General features: G+C 34.0%; 1 protein-coding gene across 4 annotated transcripts in view; it reads right to left on the bottom strand.

The window, feature by feature from the left end:
* The window catches only part of LOC136029965 (serine/threonine-protein kinase 40-like), a 75,424-nt gene that overhangs the window by 45,778 nt on the left and 13,439 nt on the right, over positions 1–16,207 (bottom strand). For all 4 annotated transcript variants that reach the window (XM_065708523.1, XM_065708524.1, XM_065708525.1 and 1 more), the window contains 3 exons: positions 12,120–12,323; positions 7,014–7,197; positions 5,357–5,486 (listed from right to left, as the gene is read on the bottom strand). In XM_065708523.1, the coding sequence (XP_065564595.1) occupies positions 5,357–5,486; positions 7,014–7,197; positions 12,120–12,323 (518 nt within the window). The remainder of the gene's footprint in view (positions 1–5,356; positions 5,487–7,013; positions 7,198–12,119; positions 12,324–16,207) is intronic.

The following is a 16,207-nucleotide window of genomic DNA, read 5'->3' as shown; positions in this document are numbered from 1 at the left end:
CTTTCAGAGGGTATTGTTGGGCTGGTATATACAACGGCAAAAACAAGACCAACAATAGGGAATTCTTTTCACAAGACAGAGGAAATCTAATTTGAATGAATATTTCGGACCTATGTCCAAGGGCCGTCCTCAGCAAAACATAGATAGTCCTGGTTGAACTTGGCTGAAGTAAGGAAGCTAGGGCTATTTTAAAAAATTTCATTTTAGCTCTATTGGTCGTATGTTGTAAGTTTTTCTTCTTATATATATTTATGTTTTGCTGAGAACACCCCTTGGGCATAGGGCCAAAATTAATTCAAATTAGATTTCCACTGTCTTGCGAAAAGAATTCCCTATTGTTCTTCTTGTCTTTGATATACAACGGTGAGGTTACAAACGCTGGGAAAAGGAGTTTCGGGGAATGAAGCTTTTCTCTAGTGGACTTTGGGGGTTACAAGAGCCTGTTATAAATACTATACACTAATTTAATAGTACGATATTTTTAGGTATTTATGCTGTTGTCTTTAGGAAAACTTTTCATTTCTTTAGATAGGAGAAATCTAATACCATAATATAAAGAAAGAAGCGGAAAATCTGACCTCTGAAAAATTTATGATTTTTAACCCCCTTCCTCCAACAAGGTTGTTCATATATCTGTTTATATATTTATATATGTTATATATTTTTGGTCAGATGTTCAGCGAAATAGATATAACCGAAAATTTTCGTATTCATTTTGAATGTTTTATTACGACAAAAGAGAATGATTGTGTCAATAAGTAAGTTGACAGTTATGCCGGAACACCTCCTAACGCGTCGTAGCTTATAAGTTATTGCTTGTTGTATGAAATGGTTGTATAAAATAAGCTATAATGAAATAAGTTATAAAAAATAAGTTATTAATTACATAAGTCAAAATATATGCACAATTATGTGTTAAAGGTAATTATTCGGTGAAAAAACTGTTTTCTTATTTTAGTAATTTGCACAGAGAAGCACTTGAACATTGCAATTTTACTTTACCCACCCATCCAATGAAACACCTCCAAGCACGTCTTAACTTTTAAGTTATTAATGTGTTATATAAAGTAAGTAATAAGAGCTCATATGGCACTTGTGACGAGGCAAGAAGAGCTAAGAGCCAAGATATCATATGGTATGAGCTCTAAAAAAATTCTATGAATCAATATATTGATTTAAAAGGAAAATAAGAGGCTTAATGTCGGTCAGGATTTCAAATAAGAGCTCTGAGTCACGATGTCCTTCTAAATATCAAAATTCATTAAGATCCGATCACCAACTCGTAAGTTATAAATACCTAATTTTTTCTAATTTTTCCTCTCCCTTTAGCCCCACAGATGGTCGAATCTGGGAAAACGACTTTATCAAGTCAATTTGTGCAGGTCCCTGACACGCCTATCGATTTTCATCGTCCTAGAACGTCCAGATCACTGACTCGCCAAATCACCGAACCCTTGCCCCCAACTCCCCCAAAGAGAGCGAATCCAGTACTGTTCCGTCAATCAAGTATCAAGAACATTTTCTTATTCTATCCACCAAGCTTCATCCCGATTCCTCCACTCAAAGTGTTTTCCAAGATTTCCCCCTCCAACTCCCCTCCAATGTCAAAGATCTGGTCGGGATTTGAAATAAGAGCTCTGAGACATGAATTCCTTCTAAATATCAAATTTCATTAAGATCCAATCACCTATTCGTAAGATAAAAATACCCCAATTTTCCCATTTTCCAAGAATTCCGGTTTCCCCCTCCAACTCCCCCAAATGTCACAGGATCTGATCGGAATTTATAATTAGAGCTTTAAAGCACAAGATGCTTCTAAATATCAAATTTCATTAAGATCTGATCACCCTTTCGTAAGTTACAAATACCTAAATTTTCAAAATTACCCCCCCCCCCCCAAACTCCACCAAAGAGAGCAGATCCGGTCCGGTTATGTCAGTCACGTATCTTAGACAGGTTTTTATTCTTCCCACCCAGTTTCATCCTGATCTCACCGCTTTAAGTATTTTCTAAGATTTCCGGTCCCCCCAACTGCCCCCATTACGCTGGATCCGGTTGACATTTAAAATAAGAGATCTAAGTTACAAGGTCCTTTTAAATATGAAGTTTCATGAAGATCCGATCACTCCTTCGTAGGTTAAAAATACGTTATTTATTCTAATTTTTCAGAATTACCCCCCCCCCAATAGAGCAGATCCGTTCTAATTATGTAAATCACGTATCTAAGACTTCTGCTTATTTTTCCCACCAAGTTTCATCCCGATCCCTGCAATCTAAGCGTTTTCCTTGATTTTAGGTTCCCCCACCCCAAACATCCCCAATTGTCACCAGATCCAGTCGGGATTTAAAATAAGAGCTTTGAGACAAGATATCCTTCTAAATATCAAATTTCATTGAGATCCGATCACCCATTCGTAAGTTAAAAATACCTCATTTTTTCTAATTTTTCAGAATTACCCCCCCCCCCTAACTACTCCAAAGAGAGCGGATCCGTTCCAGGTATGTCAATCATGTATCTAGGACTTGTACTTATTTTTCCCACCAAGTTTCATCCTGATCCCACCACTCTAAGTGTTTGCCAAGTTTTAGGTTTCCCCCTCCGAACTCCCCCCCAATGTCACCAGATCCGGTCAGGATTTAAAATAAGAGCTCAGAGACACGATGTCCTTCTCAATATCCAAATTCATTGAGATCCGATCACCCGTTCGTAAGTTAAAAATACCTTATTTTTTCTAATTTTTCAGAATTACGCCCCCCCCCCCCAACTACCCCAAAGAGAGCGGATCCGTTCCGGTTATGTCAATCATCTATCTAAGACTTGTGCTTATTTTCCCCACCAAGTTTCGTCCCGATCCCTCCACTCTAAGTATTTTCCAAGTTTTAGGTTTCCCCCTGCCAAATCCTCCCCCCCCCCCCCCAATGTCACCAGATCCGGTCGGGATTTAAAATAAGAGCTCTGAAAAAAGATATCCTTCAAAATATCAAATTTTATTGATATCCGATCACCCGTTCGTAAGTTAAAAATACTGCATTCTTTCTAATTTTTCAGAATTAATCCCCCCCCCCCCTAACTACCTCAAAAAGAGCGGATCCGTTCCGGTTATGTCAATCATGTATCTAGGACTTGCGCTTATTTTTCCCACTATATTTCATCCCGATCCCTCCACTCTAAGTGTTTTCCAAGATTTTAGGTTAATATCAAGTGCCATAAAAATAAGTTACAAGAAATCAATTATTAGTTACCTAAGTCAAAATATATGTACAATACTGTGTTAAAGATAATTATTCGGTAAAAAAAACGGTAATTATTCGGTAAAAAAAAGGCCATTGTTCGGTATTCCGTATATTGTTTTCCTACACGTATCAAACAGTTCGTGGTAACGAACTGTAGTAAGGAGCGACCCGGCTCAATAGTAAACGAAACTCTAAAAATTGGAATTTTGATGCTAAGAGATACATCAAAAGATTTTCATGCTGATTTTAATTATATAAGTTTCATCAAATTTAATCTCTGTCATCAAAAGTTACGAGCCTGAGAAAATTTACATTATTTTGTAAAATAGGGAGAAACACCCCCTAAAAGTCATAGAATCTTAACGAAAATCACACCATCGCATTCAGCGTACCAGAGGAAGCTCCTATCTACAAAAATGTGGAATTCCGTATTTTTTGCCAGAAGACAGATCACGGGTGCGTGTTTATTTGTTTGTTTGTTTTTTGTTTTTTTTTCGCAGGGGTCATCGTATCGACCAAGTGGTCCTAGAATGTCGCAAGAGGGCTCATTCTAACGGAAATGAAAGTTCTAGTGCCCTTTTTAAGTGACAAAAAAATTGGAGGGCACCTAGGCCCCCTCCCACGCTCATTTTTTCCCAAAGTCAACAGATCAAAATTTTGAGATAGCCATTTTGTTCCTCATAGTCGAAAACCATAGTAACTATGTCTTTGGGGATGACTTACTCCCCCACAGTCCCTGGGGGAGGGGCTGCATGTTATAAACTTTGACCAGTGTTTACACACAGTAATGGTTATTGGGAAGTGTACAGACGTTTTCAGGGGGATTCATTTGGTTTTGGGGGGTTATGTTGAGGGGAGGGGGCTATGTGGGAGCATCTTTCCTTGGAGGAATATGTCATGGGGGAAGAGAAACTCAAGGAAAATGGCGGAGGATTTTCTAGCATTAATATAAAAAAAAGAAACAATGAAAATATAAACATGAAAAAGTTTTTTCAATTGAAAAAAAGGAGTAACATTAAAACTTAAAACGAAAAGAGATTATTAAGCATATGAGGGGTTCTAAAAATACTTTAGCATAAAGAGCGAGGTATTTAGGAGGAGATAAATACATCGCTCTTCATGCTAAAGTATTTTTAGTAATTTCAACTACTTATTCTACGGCCTTTCTGATTCAGGGGTCATTCTTAAAGAATTGGGACAAAACTTAAGATTTATTATAAAGAGCGAGGTATTAACAAGGGGACAACATAATAAAAATATAAGAATATAAAAGTTTTTTACGTAAGTTAATTCTTAAGTTACGTATATTTTTTACTAATAAAAACGTTCGTTAAAAATTAAAAGTTCTAGTTGCCTTTTTAAGTAACCGAAAAATTGGAGGGCAACTACACCTCCTTCCCCACTCCTTATTTCTCAAAATCGTCTGATTAAAATTAAGAGAAAGCCATTTAGCCAAAAAGAGAATTAGTATGCAAACTTCATTTTAATAATTTATGTGCGGAGAGCCAAAATCAAACATGCATTAATTCAAAAACGTTCAGAAATTAAATAAAAAAACCTAGTTTTTTTAACTGAAAGTAAGGAGCGACATTAAAACTTAAAACGAACAGAAATTACTCCGTATATGAAATGGGTTGTCCCCTCCGCAATCCCTCGCTCTTTACGCTAAAGTTTGACTCTTTGCCACAATTCTAATTTTTAAAACAATTAAAAACTTTAGCGTAAAGAGCGAGGGATTGCGGAGGGGAAAACCCATTTCATATACAGGGTAATTTCTGTTCGTTTTATGTTTTAATGTCGCTCCTTACTTTCAGTTAAAAAAACTAGGTTTTTTATTGAATTACTTAAATAAGCCAAAATATATATATTCTGTTATTTTATACGCAATATTCCAAATTGAACAAGTGTGTCAATGAGTAACTTGACAGTTTCAGAAGTCAAGAGTTGAGGACACATGAGCCAGGGAGGTAAAACCGAAGCTATTTTTAGCATTGAAATAAAGATAAAATAATTGAAATATTGAAATGTCAAGACTAATTATATAAGTCAAAACATACATCCTATCATATTATTCACAATATTACTATTATAAAAGTAAATTACTGCGCCAGTAAGTTGATACCTTGGAATGACATAGTCTGCAGCTCTAATTTTTCGGAACAGCTCTTGTGGCGCGGATTCACAAAATGGAAACTGACCAAACAGCATTGTATACAAAACGACACCTAACGCCCACATATCCGACGGCTTTCCTGAAATAAAGAAAAAAAAAAATTGAAAAGAACCTACAAATGAATATATATAATGAAAAAAGAAATCACCAATGTAACAGCACAAACACATAAAAAAAAAGACAGAAGGAGAAAAGGAAGACTGTTTTCCTACATTAGTAATTAATATAGATCAGTACGCGAATGAGGCCTTGACCCTACACACCCATACAATTACATAGGTCAAAAGCATAGCCATACACAATCAACCATAAAGAATAATCCACGGACAGGCAGTCGTGTCGTAAGTAAGTATAAGTCGTCATTTACCAAATATTAAAAAAAAAAAATAATTCAGATACAACAACCCATCACAAAGGCTCAGCAGGAGAATACACACTTGACAATACAAAGGCATTGGAATAATGTATACAAACAAATACTCCAATACAAACGAATATATATGTTATAATACGACCTATATAAACATTTACTTGTCCTTTATATATCACTCCACATTATTCCAATGCCTTCTTTATTATCAGTATTCATTTTGACTTGTTTTTGGGTTTTTGGAGAAGAAATGCGGGTTCTTTCGATGCGTGTTCTAAGAACAAGATCTAGAAAGTCTTAAGCAGGTTCCTGATCTATGATTTATAAAGGATAATATTCTTGTATTGAAGAAATTCTAACGAACGGCCTAAAAACAAAAGAAAAATAACAGAAAAAACTCCAAACCCTAAAAAAAAGTGCTACAAGTATAAAAAAACTGTCCTGGAATCCTTCGAAAACAGATTACCAAAAGGCTACTCGTTCAATTTTATAGAAAAGAAAGCCCTAAAAGCACAAGCAAATTCTTTTTCTATGCTCATTATTTTTTTCTTTTCTTACATGATAGAAAAGAATATATGAGGAAGTACAATTTTTATTGGATTTCATAACCACCAAATTTAAGACCCTTGGCAACTTAAAACCGTTTGTAGTGTTGCATTTGTCATTTGCGTATAATTATTTCAATGCTAAAATTAGCTTCGGTTTTAGCTCCTGGCTCAAGTGTCCTCCACTCTTGACTACCGACCCTCTACCCTTGTGTTTGTCCTTTGGTATTCTAGATAATAATATAGTTTATTGGTTGTTAATTGTATCTTATGAGTACTTTAGTACCTATGCACTAAGTAACTTACATACATATGATACTACTATAGTATTATTTGTATTTCGGATTTACTACTAAATTTATTAATTCAAATGTCTTACATATCAGATTACTGACTTCCTAATCTTTACAGAAGAATTTTCTTTATATACCTATTTTACATTTTTTTTTTTTTACAGTAAGAGTTGTTGAACCGTTAGCTAGATGTTCAAAATCTTCTAAAGCAATGTTGTCTCAGGTGAGATAATGTCTTTTTAAAAAACAAGCAAACTAATTTCCAAGATTATCAGCTACGGTAGCGGTTAGTCCAAATAACCGACAAGGATTCACCAGAGATAGCATTGCTTCACAGGATAATAAACAACCAATTAAATTATAACTGTGCTCATAAAGGGAAATATAAGGAAGCTTACCTTTGTATGGTTTTGCGCTTAAAATATCTGGCGATACGTAGGCTGGTGAGCCCCTTTTGTCCATTAGGAGTTCCCTGTCACTTGCTAAGTGTTTCCCTAAGCAAAAGTTCATAATTGTAACTTCTTTTGAACGACAATCAAAGATCAAATTTCCAAGCTTAATATCCCGGTGAACAATATTTTTCTAAAAAAAAAAAGGTGACAGATTGAAATGTAAAGAAAACTGAGATAAAAATCACACCCACACTTTACAAACAAGAGAAGAAAAAAGCACTGAGCTGAACCACCTCAAGCCGCGACCAAAAACAGAACACCGGTACCTCAACCCAGTCCACTAAAAGCAGGGCGCTCAACATGTTAACTCACCATAGTCTACTCAATACAGAAAGGTCAACAAAGACATATCAACCCAGTCAACTCAAAACAGGAAATTCAGCCCTTGAAACAGATAACTCAACAACTCAAATCAAAACAGGAAATTCAGCTCTCGAAACAGATAACACAACAACTCAACCCAGTCAACTCAAAACAGGAAATTCAGCCCTCGAAACAGATCACTCAACAACTGAACTCAAAACAGGAAATTCAAATCTCGAAACAGATAACTCAACAACTCAACCCAGTCAACTCAAAACAGGAAATTCAGCCCTCGAAACAGATAACTCAACAACTCAACTCAAAACAGGAAATTCAAATCTCGAAACAGATAACTCAACAACTCAACTCAAAACAGGAAATTCAAATCTCGAAACAGATAACTCAACAACTCAACCTAGTCAACTAAAAACAGGAAATTCAGCCCTCGGATCACACAACTCAACAACCAGTCAATATCAAAACAGGAAATTCAACCCTTGAATTCCAACAACTAGACCCAGTCAACTCAAAACAGGGCAATCAATTTTGACGATTCAAACCAGTTAAGGCAAGTCTGGGTTTTAGAGAGGGGAGGGAATGTCTGGAGTTGTCTTCTTGAAGAATGCACCAACGCTAGCGGGTGGAACCCCCCTTTCCTTTACCTCTAGATCCACCATTGAGGTATATATGAGGTATACCAAGTTTGAGGTATACATAGCAAGTTAAAAGGTCAGCAATTCATGTTTTTCTTTTCGGAATATTTAGCATTATCGAGAAGCACAAAACAAGATTTTTTTTAACCCTTCAGAATTTCGAAATTGTTTAAAGAATACTTCTCTAAATTTAAAACTATTTTGTTTCCCCGTGTTACTATGATCGAGTCCGATTAACTTAAATTTAAAATTTTTATAACATAAAATTTAAATTAAATAAAATTAAAGGAAACTCGCAAGAGACGAAACTCAATTATGTGTCTGCAAAAAAGATAACAAAAATAAAGAAAAAAGAAGCACGATCTAGCCTTACCCAGGATAATCATTAGCTAATCATGAAAAACCTTGAAGAAAATATTATTTGTATTTATTTCCTCATATGTTTCGAAGATTAAAAAAATAAATTCTTTATTCATTCGCTTGAAATTGCATTGAAGAGAAAGAACAACTTTTTTCCAAAAAATACAATGAAAATATCTCTGCAATTTTATTTTTTTACTTACCTATGTTATGCATAACAATCTAGCCCAACCTTTTTTATAATCAAGAAATAGCTTAAAAAAGCAATAGCTGTCTATTGTCAATTTTTAAATGAAAATACAAGACAAAAGCATTTTCCAATGGAAACACCCAAAATGATATTATCCGAAGTCAAGGAGGGAGGGGGGCAATTTCCTTCCTCCTCATAAGGTGAAAACTTATAAGGTTACAAAAGATACAATGAGGTTAATATTAACCTTGGTTTTAAAACTTACGGGTGTTGGGGAACTTTAGGCACCTTGCTCTTGAAATATTGATTTTATCTGGGCAAGAGAAAGAGCCTCTTGCTGCGATGTTTCATCTTTGTTAGTTAACGTTTGAAGTGAAAGACTGGAACAATAAGTAGCCCTGCTCCTATTTGTTTTAAGTTTCACGCGATTACTCATTTTAATTTCTGTTTGTTTTAGAATTGACAATACCTCTACATCAATTTGACATCACTATCTGTCAAATTTTGTGTCTGATACGGTTATTTATCTTAACTTCTGTTCATTTTGAGTTCAATTTATTCATTCAAAGAAATTTCTGCTCGCAAAGTTTAATAAATAGAGAATGAAGTTTACAGTTCGTCAACAACTCATTAAAAACTCATTCGCATTCAACAAATTTTGAGCTTCAAAATATCACAAGAAGTAATAATTTATTTGATTTCTAGTTCTAAGGTTGAATCTTCAAACAATATTCGATTCTTGAGATGCTCGAGGGGTATTTGATTTCTCCCTTATTCACTTGCAGCTATGAAGGGGAGTTTTTAATGCCAATTGTTGGTTGTTTTTCATACAACTGTTCACCTACAATTTTGATGGGGTCAACAATGCCCTAAATCACACCACTTTTTAAGAAATGCAATGATCAACCTTAAAAATTGTTAAACATTTTATTTTTGTAGTTAAGCCCAAACATTGTTACAATTGTTAAGCCCATAACCTGTGGTACTTATTCGTTACAGTTTAGTTGCCAATTTGCTATCGTACCGTTCAAGATACTACAAGCATTCTTTCAACATATTGTCGTTGATACACCTAAAGGTCGTATCTGGCATTTCCTCACTTCTGAGATAATTGCCAAAACCGCTTACTAAGCTGTTCTCAAGGTGAGGGCTAAAGTAAAATTGTTTTATGCATTCATTTTTAAGCAGCCCAATTAACTCATAAGCAAATATACTCAGGCACAAGACAGACAGCTCATTTTTAAAATCTAGTCAGGTCAGTTCCTACAGGGCACACAAGCTAGGATCGAATTATAATTGTACACATATTGCCCTAACAATCCTCTCCTTGATCGCAGCTCAGCAAACAGATTTTAGCAACTTTTTTAGTAATTTGGAAACGTCAGATACAACATTTCGACGTAACGGCGTACTAGCCAAACATGTCTACTAGCCAAAGAATTTGTCGGACGAAACGCATAAAAAAAGTAGCAGATACTCATTTGTGAAAATCGCAGAAAAATATTTAACCCCAACACAAACTTCGAAGTCGTCTACTCAAAGCCGTATCCATGGGAATAGGGGATCCCCCCCAAAGGTTTGTCCGACTCATAAAACGTAATGAAAATGCATATAAACAAATTAATAGAAAACCTATGAGATGACAAAAGATGCAATGAGGTTTTTATTTTTATTTTATGTCAGGCCCCCACAGCCCACGGGCAAGGGCTGTAAGTTATACAATTCTCCCCTTTTTTATATATAGTATTTGTTATTGAGAAAAGTGGACATGTTTGAACTTTAGTGTCAAGCATGTTTTTTGGTGTTTGACTCCCCCTCCTCTGAATTTTGTGCTCTATTAGCATTTAAGGATATAGCCAAGGCCTTCTTAAATTAAGAACTGTAAGATGAAGCCTATGAAACGGCAATCCCATAATAAATGCCCCCATTTTTCACAAGAAAGTCGTGTTTAGTTAATGTTATTTGAGCAGTCGACATATAGACGTTTTTAACATTTTCTAGCGTCCCCCGACAAAAAAAAATAAAATAAATAAAGATTACAAAATTATACGAATGAATATTTATTTTGCCTCCGTTCTTAACTGAATATATGTTCACAGTTGCCTCCGCCTTAGCTGTGCAAGTTTACTGATTTTCGTCCAGTATATATTCAGCTATATAATATCCTATGAACCAGGTTAAATTAATTCAGTTATATTTATAGATGATTTAATTAATTAATAATTAAGTTACAAATAGCTACAGACCAACCTGTTCTGCTCATTTTGTTTCGACTACAAATCTAGCTAACAGATTGGTTAAAGAAATTTTGAAGTAATTTTAAAGAGAATCTCAACCTGCTCCACAGAGGGAAAGCCATCTTAATGATCCTAATATAATAGGGGGTATGACACATATGCAGGGCCGTATCTAGGATTTTTTTTTTTCCGTGGGGTGGCAGGCACAAAAAACTAAAGAATAATAGAAATGTGTTTTTACACATTTTTATTACGTTTTATGAGTTGAATAAACAACTCAGGGGGGGGGGGGGGTCAAACAACTCCCCTGAATACTGCCTTGCGCATATGGGCTACGAATTACCGACAATTATGAATTCCGCTTTGTGAGCGCAGATACGAACTTATCCTCAAGTTTGGACACTCACTACCCACGAGTCAAAAGCATCGTTCGCTGCCGTCTCCTCCTTGTTCAAAGCGTCTTCCTACTCGAGGCAGGAATAAAATCGAAACGCTAAGATGCCGTACCCATTGTTGTACAATTTTTTTTGTCAGTACATTTAATAGTTCGTAATTTGTTCACCTTGTAGTTTATTGATTTTGTAAAAAATAGCATAATTTAGTTGCATCCTAAGCCAAAATAATGAAATTTTTTTTTATTAAGTGAATGTTCAATAGTCAATAAGGACAAAGAAATGTCACATTTTAAAGCACCAGGGACATCAAAACAGAAACATTCTCTTTCCCTGGATCCATTGTCCATTCATACTTCAAACGGATATTTTCTAAGAATTCTACTCAGGTTTTATCAAAATTATGAAGTTTTCAGGGCAGCATCACATTTTCGCCAGGGTTGTCACGTGTGAACCATGAAACTAAATAAGCGAAACCAGTTTGTAAAATTTGACAACACTTTTCGTCTGTAAAAATTCATAAAAAAAAAACTCTTGACATCCCAATACAATTATACCTTCGAAGGACAGCCATAACTGCATATGGGATCTTTTTCAATAAGATTGAATTTCCAATTTTTCTGCCAAAGATTGAATTTCCGATTTTTCTAATTTTTTTTAAAGACAAATATAGCTGTTTAGGTTTCCACTTAACTAATTTAAAGATTAAGATTCCATTTTTAGTGTCTTTTGAATATAAATATTTTTTATTTTGTTGATATTATTATTTTATTTTCAAGACTCCACCTAACCATTTCAATGAGATTATGCTTTCACTGTCCTTGGTTAAGAAAACGTTCCTGTTTATTATTTTTAATTTTATTTTTTTCTTAAAATTTTGATTAAGTTTAATCGTATAGCTAAAACAATGAACTTACACTATGTAGGCGTTCTACAACATTGACAATCGCCCAGAATATTGTCAGAGCTTCTTTTTCGGTGAAAGTTTTCTCTTTCATGAAATACTGCTGAAGGTTAATCTTCCAAGCTGATTCAGGATCAAAATCATGAGGAACTGCACAATCTAATACTAAAAACAAACGTCTCAAAGGAAGTTGCCCAGGATCTGATTCTACTGTCTCCTAAAAGAAATGAAAAAATGTATAATTTTGAACCCCCTACCCCGGAATTTCCTTCCGGAGACGAGATTATGTACATGAAAGCTTCTCTATAACCGTCCAAACAAAAAGAAAGACATATTCATGGAATCAATGATTATTAAAATGGCGAAAAAAAATGATGGTCAAAAATGGTGATCTTGAAACATTCTGTTTAGTTCCATGAAGCAATTTTTTAAATTTATGAATCAACAAATGATTTTCTATACATCTGAAAGGAATGTGTTTAAAGAAAAGAAACTAAGCATAAAAATTTACTGCATTTCTCACAAATAAAACTATATTGTTTAAAAATAGTGATAGTTGTTCCTGGAAGATGGAGCATTTTTTGATTTCTCGGCGTTACAATTATAAAAGAAAATAAAAGAGAATATCTCAAAAACAAAAAAAAATTCATTTTTTTTAGGGAAGCAGTAGCCCCATTCTTAATCGTGATAATTGCTGTTCATTTTAGTTTGCATCTATTCATCGACAGCAGCAAAGTTAGTTTTAATTTTGATGTTATAATTCATTTTAATTACAGTTTACTTTTGATTTAATTCATTCATCTGTAATAATATCTGTTCATTTCAAGTTCGACTTTATTACGTGACGTTACTTATATTTAAATTAGGTTTCAATACGCCGCTTTTTTGTCTAAAAAACTGTTTCTTGTGAAACATTTTTTTTATTAATTTCAGTTAGTGTTTTTACAATCATGATTTTATCATAGCTTAATTGTGTAAATTTTTGTGAATTTTTTTCTTTTTTGCTGCGTAAGAACTAAAACGATGGATTCAAATTTAGTTTTTAATATACAGTTAAAATGGTTGATCAGGTGTTGTTTTTTGCAATATTTTGCAACAGTGATTTTTATTAAATTTGTATAATTTTAGTCTTTTATAGGGCCAAAGCCATGCTGACCGCCATTCTGTCCTTCATCTTGTAGATAACCTTGAAAATATAAGAATTCACAATTATTTTTTCATTTTCTGTTCTGTTGAAAACAAAACATAAATCCATTTTATTTACCAGTATTTTCTCATTTTCTGTTCTGTTGAAATGTTAGTTTGTTTAATTTAAACAAATACATGCAAAGAATTCAAAGGAAAAAAAAATCCGTGTTGTTGTTTGAAAAATGAAGAAAATCTGACATTACAAATGAATAAAACCAGATTTATTTCCTGAATTTTTGTCATTTTAGAGCAGATCAGAATCGAAGCACTCTGGTGAGATCCTCGATGATCTCGTGATAATCTCGAAGCATCCTGAGTACCCATTTTCACTCGATAAGACCCCTTTGGATCAAACTACCTACCATGCAAGTTTCAAGTCAATTGGAGGAAAATTTTGTTGGCCTATTTGGAGTGTCACGAATTGACACAACCATTTTTTTTAATATTGCGTTTTCTTGTCTAAAAAAGGAAAACAAAATCTGACGTTACAAATGAATAAAACCAGGTTTGTTTCCTCAGTTTTAGTCAATTTAAAGCGGATCAGAATCGAAGCACTCTAATGAGATCCTCGACGATCTCATGATGATTACGAAGCATTCTGACCCATTTTCTCTGAATAAGATCCCTTTGGTTCAACCTACCTAACATGCAAGTTTCAAGCCAATTGGAGAAAAATTCTGTTTGGCCTATTTGGAGTGCCAAGAATTGATACAAGCCATTTTTTTTGTATTTTCTCCTCTTTGTTTGGTTGCGCCCAATGATCATGTCCAGTAAGATGCTATCTTTAATTTAATTTTCTTTTGGACAATTATATTACAAATATTTTCTTTTCCAGTTATTGCAGCATTGAACATGAAAAACAAAATTATACTGCTTTTTTTTAGATATTTTCTCCTAATTGTCTCATCGCGCCCAATTATCATGTCCAGAAAGGAACAAGCTGATCAATGCAATTAAATCAGGCCTATTTTGGTCGTCATGCATCAATGTAAATAATTTTTTTTCCCTTCATTGAGCTCCTCTTATAGCCTGCAAGTTTCAAATAATTTGGAGAAAAAATTATTTAGTTTCGAATGTTTTTGTACATCCAATGCAACTATTTTTTTTAATAATTCTTTGCCTCCATTCTCTGCACCAAGGAGACCTCTCCTGGTTCATTTTATTTCATTTATTTATTAATCACACATACATGTATATATATGACATAGGCCCATGGGGAGACAAGCTCGAGGTTCAGTCTACATGCCTTGTAAGTTCATGGCAGTTGGAGAAAACAAATTTTTGGCCCAGTTACAGGTATCACAAATAGGTTAATCCAATTTGAAATGTATTTCCATCATTGAGGTCTATGTAGCCCTGTCGACATGGACTATCAAGATATAAAACCACTTTTGCAGGCCTTTTTGAATGTTGCATATAGATACAGCTAAAATTAGTATCATTTTTCTTTTTTTGCACAAGACACCATCTAGCCCAGTAACTTATGAATGCTATTTTCAAACCAAACAGAGACACGACATTTATGGTCCAATTTTTGGGCATCACGAATCTTTTTGTCTTTTGAAATGGGAATAATCAAAAAATAACCTTTTGACCAGACCTTTAAGTTTAGACCGAGCAAAACTTAGGCCTGAACTAAACAAAAGCTCCTGGCCAACCAAAGACAAAATTCACCCCATTTCGAGGCAAAATAAACTGTTTTCCAAATTTTTTCTGCGCAAAGAAGTCTCCTTGGCCCATGAATTGGACCCAAGCTTTTCAAAGATTTTACGTTTTTGGGTATTATTTTTCGACAAACTAATAGTACGAAGACAAAATATTTGGCCCTCTCCTCGATCCCACAAAAACCAAATTTGAAGTCTCCTTATCCTATCCCACTCCTCCCTGAAAGTTTAAACTCAAACCTCTAGGTCATTTTCAAAATATTCCAGATGAGCTATTCTGACAAACTGAGCTGACACAGTATTTTTCATTTTACCTGCGACTTCAACGTCCATGTATTCTAATTTCTATAGGAGGCTTGTGGAGGTACCAAAGTGTGGTAAGAGTCTAGTTCATCTATCAGCAATATATATATATATATATATATATATATATATATATATATATATATATATATATATATATATATATATAGAATACAGATGAAAAGACCATCAATCAAAATGCCAAATAACAGGCGAAAATTTCATACTAAAATACAAAAAATAAAATACAGGAATAAAAGACAATTCCCTAGACCCCTCAGTTGTCTACCACCTCGCTGTCTATACTCAACTGTCACTTGGAGAGCATTGTCCCTAGACCAAGTTTGAGGACAATGGTCATTACAAAAGAAGCTTCAGAGTATTTTTTTTATAATTTATTTTTTATAATTTTTAGAATTTACAGATTTTTTTTATTATAATAATAAAAATTTACAGAATTCTTATTACAATAAGGATACTTCTTAATTGTTATAATAAGAATTAATAAATTTTTACTATAATAAAAATTAGTAGGGTTTTTTTTTTAATTCTATATAGAAGTTTTAGATTTTTCTTTTGAAATTTATTCGTCAATATTGTTTTGTATTTTCAGATAGTGTTTTAAACAGTGTTTGACTCAAAATAGAATTTTGCAGTATCCACCCAGTTTGCCACAAAAGAACTTTATCATTGGTCTCGTGTAATTGTTGTTTAATGATCTTAGTCTATGTGCATTAAAATACATCCTTCTATTATCTCCATCAAACACTGACAATTAGAATTTTTTACCTTCTCCTTTTGTCTTTACGCGGACACCATAAAAATGGACTCTTCTATAAACAAATGTGCATATGTTGGGCAGCTGGTCAATTTCATCTGCTTCTTCTCAAAACTGAGAGTTTTTAAAAGATTTTCACCCCTCTTTATCACAGAGCCCCTTAATAAC

Source organism: Artemia franciscana, chromosome 8 (genome assembly GCF_032884065.1).
Source record: "Artemia franciscana chromosome 8, ASM3288406v1, whole genome shotgun sequence".
NCBI lineage: Eukaryota > Metazoa > Arthropoda > Branchiopoda > Anostraca > Artemiidae > Artemia > Artemia franciscana.
Note: the sequence above shows the minus strand (reverse complement) of the source record. Positions and strands in the feature narration are given on the sequence as shown.